The 10817-nt window shown below is 48.5% G+C and overlaps 1 protein-coding gene across 1 annotated transcript; it reads left to right on the top strand.

Moving 5' to 3' along the window:
• The first annotated feature begins 4115 nt into the window (after positions 1–4115).
• LOC131680113 (uncharacterized) lies at positions 4116–9410 on the top strand. The gene has a single exon (XM_058960834.1). It carries the CDS (start codon positions 4116–4118, stop codon positions 9408–9410), a length of 5295 nt encoding a protein of 1764 aa, XP_058816817.1.
• The last annotated feature ends 1407 nt before the right edge of the window (positions 9411–10817 follow it).

Below are 10817 nucleotides of genomic sequence, written 5' to 3'. Positions count from 1 at the left end.
ATGTATGTATGTATGTATGTATGTATGTTTTTTTTTTTTACTATGGAGAAGACCTTTATGTCCTAGCCCAGTACACGTGCTAACGGTAGGGTCCAATCTACCACACTGGGTGCACTGGGGGCGTGTCGGACTCGAATGGTGACCAGCCATTAATACCGACTAAACTCCATTGGGCTCCGCCATCATTCCTCCCAGGAACTACCTCTCGGTATTACTTCTGGGGGGATGGCTGTACTAAATGTACTCATTCACTCTCACTCATGCGTTCATACATCCTGTGTGAGGCTTACATGGGTGCTCTCTCAATCGCACTTTGATTCACTCTCAAACACTCCCACATGAGGCTGACTTTTGTGCTCACCTTTTACGTTCCATGCGAGGCTGACTTGTGTGCTCACCTTACTCATTCCTTGCTAGGCTTACTTTTGTGCTCGCCCTACCCATACCATGTGAGGCTGACTTGGGTGCTCACCCTATCACCTGATTCACTCTCAATCTTGCCACTCTATTGTACCTTTGTCACTCCCCCTGGCATCCCATGTGGGACATTTTTCTTAGGCCCCACTTCTGACATACCATGCGAGGCTGACTTGTGTGCTCACCTTTTTCATTCCTTGCTAGGCTGACTTTTGTGCTAGCCTCTACCAACCTGTGAGGCTGACTTTTATGCTCACCCTTAACATGCAGTGTGAGACTGACTTGGATGCTCACCCTTTCACTCCTCTGCCACGCCATGAGGCATCGATAGCTTAGTTCCAACATACTACGCTACGACCCTCCCGTCTTGGCATGAGGCAGTCCACTTATACGCCTATACACTCACTCTTCTGTCTTGCTTCGGGGTGGCTGGGTTTACCCCTTACGCGGTTGCCATTCGCTGCGCCAAACCTGCCTCGGCATGAACAGACCATTCACTCCCTTTTTTGCGCTTGGCCTTTTTTGCTCCAGCTAACCAATCACTAGTTAGCCGTGCCCGCCGTCTGTTGCTCGGTTCGCCAGATTACCTGTAGCCTACTGGCAATCTGGATGGTAGCAGCCGAGACTGCGTTCCACTTCTCCACCGATTGACACATCCGCTGAATAAGGGCATCAGGGGTTGTGTCCCAGCCACAGGCGTCAATCATTGCTCTCCTTTCGACGTCGAACCGATGACATACGAACAGTATGTGTTCGGCAGTTTCATCTACACCTGAGCAGTCCGGGCAGACTGGGACCTCCGCGTGCCCGAACCTGTGGAGGTACTGACGGAAACAGCCATGGCCTGACAGGAATTGTGTCAGATGGAAGTGAACTTCCCCATGGGGTCTTCCCACCCAGCTCGATATGCTAGGTATCAGCCGGTGGGTCCACCTACCTTTCGAGGAGTTGTCCCACTCACGCTGCCATCTGGCGACCGAGGTCACCCTGGTGCGCTCGCGGGCTCCCCTATTTCCACGTAGCTCAAAGCACTCCTCATCTTCCCGAATGACCAGCCCGACTGATATCATGCTCGCTATCACGCAGGATGCATCGTGTGATACCCTGCGGTAGGCAGATATCACTCTGAGGCACATCACGCGGTAGGTGCTCTCCAGTTTCTGTAGGTAACTGGTTACCCTCAGTGCTCTTGACCATGACGGGCCGCCGTACCTGAGGATAGATACGGCAACGCCTGCCAGTAACCTACGTCTACTGGCGCACACCTTTGAGCTGTTGGACATCATTCTCGATAGTGCCGCAACAGCAGTCGACGCTCTCTTGCACGTATAGTCGACATGACTGCCGAAGGTCAGCTTGTCGTCTATAATGACTCCGAGAGACTTCAGACTTCGCTGTGAAGTGATCGCGACTTCTCCCACATGGATAACTGCATGTTGTGCCGACTTGCGGTTGTTGACGATAACTACCTCCGTCTTATGATGAGCGAGCTCCAGGCCTCTCGCGCTCATCCATTCCTCCACCGTGCTAATCGCGTGTTCTGCGGTTAGTTCTACCTCAGGAATTGACTCCCCGTAGACCTCCAAGGTTACGTCGTCGGCAAAGCCGACGATCTTGACCCCAGGAGGGAACTTCAGTCTCAGAACCCCGTCATACATGAGGTTCCATAGCACCGGGCCTAGGATCGAGCCCTGCGGGACTCCGGCGGTAATCGGAACCCTTTTCTGACCGGCATCGGTCTCGTATAGCAGTACGCGGTTTTGGAAGTAACTTTCCAGGATCCGGTACAGACCCACCGGTAGGCTAAGCCGGTGTAACGAGAGCGCGATGGCATCCCAGCTTGCGCTGTTGAATGCGTTCTTCACGTCAAGTGTCACTAACGCACAGTATCGGATACCTCGCCTTTTTCGTTGGATCGCTATCTAGGCAGTATTTATCACTGAGTTGAGAGCGTCCACTGTAGACTTACCCTTTCGAAAGCCAAACTGGTTGCTTGACAGACCGTCCGTACCTTCCGCGTACTGGGTGAACCTGTTGAGGATGATCCTCTCAAGCAGTTTGCCAGTCGTGTCTATCAGACAGATTGGTCTGTACGCCGATGGGTCGCCTGGCGGCTTCCCGGGCTTCGGCAACAGCACCAGTTTCTGCCTTTTCCATCTATCGGGGAAACGGCACTCGTCAAGGCATCTCTGCATAGCTAGCCTGAACATGTTCGGGTTCGCTATGATCGCTGCCTTGAGAGCGTTGTTTGGAACTCCATCCGGCCCTGGAGCTTTGTTCATTGCTAGGGATTTAGCCACTGCGAGTAGTTCTTCATTCGTCACTGGAGCCACCATTTCGACCGTGCCCGCACTGTCTCATAGTGCAGGTGGCCAGGGGCTTGTGGCTCGAGACGGGAAGAGTACTTCGATAATCGGTGCCAACCGGTCCGGAGACCGTTCTGGGGGTGAGGAGCCCCCTTTGGTCTTGGCCATCACAATCCGGTAGGCGTCACCCCACGGATTCGCGTTGGCACTCTCACACAGGTTGTCGAAACACGCTCTCTTGCTGCTTTTAATAGCCTTGTTAAGGGCTAATTTCACAGCTCGAAACACTTCACGGCGGTTCTCTCTTGCATCCTCGGTGCGAGCTCTATGCATCCTACGTCTAGCTCTGTTTGGTTCAGTGTAGAGACAGCACAGTGTCTGCCCTGGTGTAATTTCAGACAGCATGGCAGCCATGCCTATTTTCATTCCCACCGTTCTCGCTAGCAGTATGTAAACCTTAGGCAGTAAGATTTATGCTGCTTTATTTACATTTTTCGGAAACAGTTCTCTCTTCACGTTAAATTAAAATTGTTGTATTTTGACTGTTTCCGAGCAATAAGTGCATAAATAGTAGTAGGAAGAAGAATCCCAGCACAGTACATTTTCAAAGTTCAAATTTAATAAACCCGCTAGACGAACATCACAACGTTTTGTACCGATTCTTGCAAGTTTAGTTTGAAACCCGTACGTAATAAACTAATTTTGAGACATTCAGTCAAGTGGCAGTTAACGTACCGAATCGAAATAAGTGCAGAAATCCCTAAAGATAAATTTGTAGTGATATTTATCCCCCCATAACGCACACTTACCCGTGCCAGTGCTCCACTCTGGAAGACCGTAATTTTACTTGCCCGTTTGCTGCTCCCGTTGATGATCGGTTGTTCCTGAAAGGAAGCGCTGCTAAACGAAGAAAGTGGGTTACTCCCGTCCCGTCATTGACCGCTGTTCCTGAAAGAAGAAAGGCTGCTAAAGGTAGAAGAAAGTTGAGTGCTCCCGTCCCGCCGATGATTTTCTGTTCCCGAAAACGAGATCTGCAAAATAAGAAGGTAATCCCGTCCCAACCAGAAATCCTGCCCCAACATTTTGGTGCCGTGACCAGGATTTCTGTACCGCCCGTCCCGTCACACATTCATCGAAAGGCAGATTGAGTTGACATAACCTCAAACCACGTTATCAACCCCTGGCTGAACATCGTTGCTGCTGTTGCTTGGACAATAATTTCAATCGCTATTCCTGTGCTGCTGAAACATATAAAATACAAGGCCTCTTTTGGAAGAGGTACCAGGTGAGTACCATTCCAATAACGTTAAACCCCTTTTTGCGGTACTTCCTGGGTCTTTTTTGATTCCAGTCGCACGTGTTTTATTTGTTCCCAAGATGCAAGCAACAAAAATGCCTAGTGAGAGGAAAATGAAGGCAAAGGAGTTGAAGCGGAGAAATGTCGTGGAAGCATTGAAGAGGATGAACGAATTTTTGGGAATTTTTGATCCTGTTCAGCATCAACACGAAGTCCCCCTTCGTCTCGAACGTTTGGACAAGCTGATCGAGACCTTCGAGATGATTCAATCGGAATATGAAGAATTCGACGATAGTGAAAAGTTTGTGACCGCTAACTTGGAATGCAGAGCAGCCGTAGAAGAGCAGTACTTTCATATCAAAGCTGGTTTACTGTCGAAGATGCCGCAACCCGTTCCCGTTCCGATTGCTCATACATCGACTGCTGAAATCCATCCCGGCCCATCTGGTTTGGCTAATGTGAAACTACCGACTATCACGCTGCCAGAGTTTGATGGAGATTTCAACAATTGGCTGACGTTTCACGACACTTTCGTCTCCATGATACATTCATCGACAGAGATTTCCTGCGTGCAGAAATTTCATTATCTTCGTGCAGCACTGAAGGGAGAAGCTGCAAACTTGATCCAGTCGATTACAATTACTGCTGCTAATTATTCCGTAGCTTGGGACACGCTCGTCAAACGCTACTCCAATAGGTCTATTCTTCGGAAGAAACATATTCGCGCGCTGCTGAAATATCCGAAAATCCCCAACAATTCCGTCGATGCTCTGCATAAGATAGTGGATGATTTCCAGCGTCATACAAAGGTATTACAGCAACTAGGTGAACCCGTCGAACATTTCAGTTGTATTTTGATGGAGCTACTGGAAGACAAATTGGACGATGCTTCACTGCATGCTTGGGAAGAATCAGTATCGTCAGATGAACAACCCACATACACCAAGATGATAGAATTCCTCCAGAAAAGGACCCGTGTGCTGGAAACTATTCTCTTTAACCGCCCGCAACATGCCCATCAAAAATCTGCAAGCCACAGTTCCGGAAACAAGAAGCCGTTTCAAACTCGTGTGAATTCAAATGCCATGACCGAAGCTTTGCAAAAACCGTTCCCGTTGTGCCCTGCTTGTGAGAAAGAGAAGCATTCAATTTTGGATTGTTCTGTATTCAATGGATTCGATGTTAAAGGACGTTTGAAGATCGTAGCTGATAAAGGTCTTTGCAGTAACTGTTTTCGTAGCGATCATTTCGCTCGTGCCAGTCGGTCCAAATACCATTGTAAACACTGTAACAAGCGTCATCATTCGATGATTCATCCCGGACCATTCTCAGCAAATCAGTCTTCTACAGACAATCGTACAAACGGTGCTAATCTCGCTCCCAGCACATCTCAGATTATCTCAGCTGTTATTTCCCCGCGCTCTTGTGATCCCGTCCCATCAAATGCAGCTGTGAAAGTGAGAAGTGGAGGCGTCATTTTGTCGACCGTCGTTTTATTGATAGTCGATGCATATGGTCAGGAGCATATTGCACGAGCACTGTTGGATACTGGCTCACAACCGAATGCCATCAGTGAGCGCCTATGTCAGCAACTGCACCTTCCTCGAAAAGTAGTCAACCTTCCCATCGCAGGTGTAGATGGTACTATTACCAATTCGAAGTATCAAGTCCGTGCTGAAGTTCGCTCCAGAGTTTCCCGCTTTAAGGAAGTGCTAGATTTTCTTGTGTTGCGGAAGGTTACCAGTGATACACCACCATCTTCATTCGTCGTCCCTAAGTGGGAAATTCCCGAAAATCTGCAGTTCGCTGATCCCGAGTTTAACGTGTCTCGAAAGGTAGATATGATCATCGGAGCAGGTCACTTCTACACGTTCCTGCTTGAAGGCCGATTCCGTTTAGCCAATAATACTCTGCTAGTCGATACTGTGTTCGGTTGGCTAGTCACCGGGCAATTAGTAACCAACGAAGACAACCGTCAACCCCCTGTAGCTTGTCATGTGGCGACAGTTACTCCTGTCGATGAGTTGCTAGAACGTTTTTGGGCCATAGAGGAAGTCAGCACGTCCAACTATTCTATGACAGAACAGCAGTGTGAGAACCTTTTCAGTGAAAGTACTTCACGTGATCCCGAAGGACGTTATATTGTGCACCTACCAAAGGAGCCAAATTTTCAGCAACTGCTTGGAACTTCGAAGGTGAACGCTCTACGACGATTCAAGTGGTTGGAGAAAAGGCTGGAGAAAGACAACGACCTCAAGCAGCAATACCACGAGTTCATGGCAGAGTATATTGCATTGGGCCATATGAATGCCGTCCCAGAAGACGGTCTTGATGGTCCAGACGCGTGCTACCTTCCCCACCATCCCGTTGTAAAAACTTCAAGTTCAACCACAAAGGTGCGCGTCGTTTTCGATGGTTCGGCGAAAACAAGCACCGGACATTCGCTGAACGAAGCCTTATTAGTTGGACCCGTCGTGCAAGATCAGCTGCTCAGCAACATTCTGCGGTTCCGTAAATTTCCGATCGCCTTGGTGGCAGACATCGAAAAAATGTACCGCCAAGTTTCGATGCATCCCGAAGACCGACGTCTACAACGAATCTTCTGGAGATTCAACAGCACGCAACCCGTTACCACCTATGAACTGTCGACCGTTACCTACGGACTCGCGCCATCCTCGTTTTTGGCGACAAGGGCATTGCAACAGCTGGCAGATGATGAAGGCGCACCGTATCCCAATGCTTGCAAAGCAATGAAAAAATGTTTGTATGTCGACGATTTGATCTGCGGCGAATTCTCCGTCGAGCAAGCAATCCAGCTTCGTAATGAACTGAACGTTCTGTTAAGTAAGGGCGGCTTTTGTCTTCGAAAGTGGAGCTCCAATTCATTAGAGGTTTTGGCTGACCTCCCGCAAGAGCTTCTTGGGACAAAAACAGCCCGAAAGTTTGAACCCGAAGAGACAATAAAGACTCTTGGTATCAGTTGGGAACCAGCATCCGACATGTTCCGTTTCGACGTTTCCGTAATCCTGAGGGATGAGCCTGTAACCAAACGCAGTGTTCTTTCAATCATAGCTCAGCTGTATGACCCTTTGGGTCTAATCGCTCCCGTCATTGTTCAAGCAAAAATACTGTTGCAGCATTTATGGTTGCTTTCCCTGGATTGGGATGACGAAGTAACCCCTGACTTTCGACAACAATGGTTCCAGTTTTGTGAGCAGCTACCTAATCTACGTAATCTTCGCATCGACCGCTATGCATTTGTATCCAGTATCTGCCATAGCGAATTACACTGTTTTGCAGATGCATCAGAAGCAGCTTATGGAGCCTGCATTTATGTGCGTTCGGAGACAACAGATGGTAGAGTCAAAGTAATTCTGTTGGCTTCAAAGTCCAAAGTTGCCCCGTTAAAGCGAATAACCATCCCTCGATTGGAGTTGTGTGCTGCACTGATCAGTTCCCGTTTGTATACCAAGATTGTAACAGCTTTAGACATGAAGTTCGACGCATGTTTTTTCTGGACTGATTCAACTGTGGTACTGCAGTGGCTCAAGTCGCCTCCCCGAACCTGGAAAACATTCGTCGCAAATCGTGTTTCGGAGATTCAGTCAAATACTCACGGTTCAAGTTGGCTTCATGTAGCTGGTGCTGACAACCCTGCGGATTTGGTTTCTCGCGGACTATCACCTGATCAATTGATAGTAAGCGAAAAATGGAAAGGCGGACCAATTTGGTTATCAAAACTGAAACAGGAATGGCCGAAGCAAGTGTTATCTGAAATCCCACCCCCTGCAGAAGAAATGGAGATGAAATCTGTCACCGTCCTTGTCGCCCAGCAGAAATCACCCGATCCCTTGTTCCTGAGATTTTCATCGTACCAACGTCTTCTGAATGTCGTCGGATACTGTCTAAGATTCGTTCAAAACGCTCGCAGTAAGAATAACAGAATAACTGATCGAGTACTCTCCGTGGTAGAACTACAAGCAGCAAAATTCGGTTTAGTAAAATTGGTGCAAGCAGAATCGTTTCCCGAAGAACTAAAATCGCTGCATCGGGAGGTATGTGTGTCCACGAAATCCCAACTTCGTCTGCTTAACCCGTTCATGGACACACAAGGAATAATTCGCGTTGGTGGCCGGCTACGGCTTTCCGACGAATCCTATGATGTCAAGCATCAAATCGTCATCCCTGGTTTCCATCCTTTCACCAAGCTGCTTATAAACTTTCACCATCGCAAAATAATTCATGGAGGCATTGTCATGACGCTAGCCGTCGTTCGTGATGAATTCTGGCCGCTCAATGGACGAAGAGCAGTTCGAAGTGTCATCCGTAAATGTTTCAGGTGCAACAGAGTCAACCCCCGTCCCATCCAACAACCCGTAGGACAACTACCAATTGGAAGAGTTACCGCAAATGAAGCTTTTACCCACACTGGTGTTGATTATTGCGGTCCTCTTTATTTGAAACCAACGCACCGAAGAGCAGCAGCACGGAAATGTTACGTCGCTGTGTTCGTTTGCCTCGCAACGAAAGCAGTACACTTAGAATTGGTGGGCGATCTGTCCACGAACACCTTTCTCATGGCCCTCAACCGTTTCATCTGGCGAAGGAACAAACCGTCCCACATGTACTCTGATAACGGTACCAACTTTATCGGAGCCAAGAATGCATTACATCAGTTATACACTATGCTTCAGTCCGGACCCGACCAAGACAGAATCTACAGGCAGCTTGCTGAGGACGGTATTCAATGGCATCTAATTCCTCCCCGTTCTCCAAACTTCGGTGGGCTGTGGGAAGCAGCAGTTAAGGTGGCCAAAACGCATCTGGTTCGCCAATTGGGCAGTTCGTCACTTTCCTATGAGGAACTTACCACCGTACTAACAACTATCGAAGGCTGTATGAATTCCCGCCCGCTCACACCGTTATCAGATGACCCCAACGATCTGTCAGCTCTTACTCCAGCGCACTTCCTCGTCAAGAACATGATCCGTCCGCTGCCAGAACCAGACATCAGAAACGTACCGCTTAATCGCCTTAGCCAATATCAGCGTATCCAAGCCTACTCGCAGCGATTTTGGCATAGATGGAGGAACGAGTATTTGAAGCAGCTTCAGTCGCAGTATACAACCAACCCTCATTTGTACAATCTGGACATCGGTTCTGTAGTAATCATCAAAGACGAATCGCTCCCGCAGGCGCGTTGGCCGCTGGCCCGCATCGTACAAATTCATCCTGGACCCGACGGCATCACCCGCGTTGCAACTTTACGCACCTCATCTGGTACGATGAAGCGATCTGTATCAAAAATTTGCCCGCTACCATGTACAACGGAGATGGATGAATTCAATCTTAGAGCAGCAACCAATTCAGCCACAGAAGAAACAAACTGATTCAATTAAATTACTTTGTAAACAATCTATTATAGCAGTTCGAAGCAGTTTTGTTGAAAATTAGTTTTTCAAGGTGGCCGGTTATGTTTGGTTCAGTGTAGAGACAGCACAGTGTCTGCCCTGGTGTAATTTCAGACAGCATGGCAGCCATGCCTATTTTCATTCCCACCGTTCTCGCTAGCAGTATGTAAACCTTAGGCAGTAAGATTTATGCTGCTTTATTTACATTTTTCGGAAACAGTTCTCTCTTCACGTTAAATTAAAATTGTTGTATTTTGACTGTTTCCGAGCAATAAGTGCATAAATAGTAGTAGGAAGAAGAATCCCAGCACAGTACATTTTCAAAGTTCAAATTTAATAAACCCGCTAGACGAACATCACAACGTTTTGTACCGATTCTTGCAAGTTTAGTTTGAAACCCGTACGTAATAAACTAATTTTGAGACATTCAGTCAAGTGGCAGTTAACGTACCGAATCGAAATAAGTGCAGAAATCCCTAAAGATAAATTTGTAGTGATATTTATCCCCCCATAACGCACACTTACCCGTGCCAGTGCTCCACTCTGGAAGACCGTAATTTTACTTGCCCGTTTGCTGCTCCCGTTGATGATCGGTTGTTCCTGAAAGGAAGCGCTGCTAAACGAAGAAAGTGGGTTACTCCCGTCCCGTCATTGACCGCTGTTCCTGAAAGAAGAAAGGCTGCTAAAGGTAGAAGAAAGTTGAGTGCTCCCGTCCCGCCGATGATTTTCTGTTCCCGAAAACGAGATCTGCAAAATAAGAAGGTAATCCCGTCCCAACCAGAAATCCTGCCCCAACAAGCTCTGAGGCAGGCTGACCGTAGAGCTGCAATCTCGGCACTCCACCAGTATACCGGGCATCTACCGTTTCTTGGCAGTGTTTTTCTCGGCATAGTGGCGTCGCACGCGCGTGATAGAACAGCTACCAGCGCATCCCCGCTTAGACTGTCGGTGTTGGCCTCCAGTCCCAGGGCCGCGGTGAAAGCTTCGCTGTCGAAGTGATTGGACTTCCACCCACGTACCTGGCAGGGATCTCCCGCCCTCGGATGCTGCACACCATAGCTGATCTCAAAGCGGATTGCTAAATGATCGCTATGGGTGTAGCCTTCGTCTACCCTCCATTCCATGCCTGGAGCCAGACTCGGGCTGGCAAAGGTCACATCAATCCACGCCTCCACTCCGTTTCTACGGAATGTACTAGCGGAGCCATTATTAGCTAGCACAGTATCGAGTTTCGCAAGCGCTTCCATTAGCGCTTGACCCCTGCTATTTGTACAGCGGCTGCCCCACTCCACTGCCCAAGCGTTAAAGTCTCCCGCTATTACTACCGGTTTCCGGCCCACTAGGTCCGACGAGAGCCTGTCGATCATCTGGTAGAACTGTTCTATT

Source organism: Topomyia yanbarensis, chromosome 2 (assembly GCF_030247195.1).
Source record: "Topomyia yanbarensis strain Yona2022 chromosome 2, ASM3024719v1, whole genome shotgun sequence".
In the NCBI taxonomy this organism is placed as follows: domain Eukaryota; kingdom Metazoa; phylum Arthropoda; class Insecta; order Diptera; family Culicidae; genus Topomyia; species Topomyia yanbarensis.
The sequence above is the reverse complement of the archived record's forward strand: the minus strand, read 5'-3'. Positions and strand labels throughout refer to the sequence as shown.

Coding starts and splice junctions, on each gene's coding strand:
- LOC131680113 (XM_058960834.1), top strand. CDS start 4,116: ATGCCTAGTGAGAGGAAAATGAAGGCAAAGGAGTTGAAGCGGAGAAAT.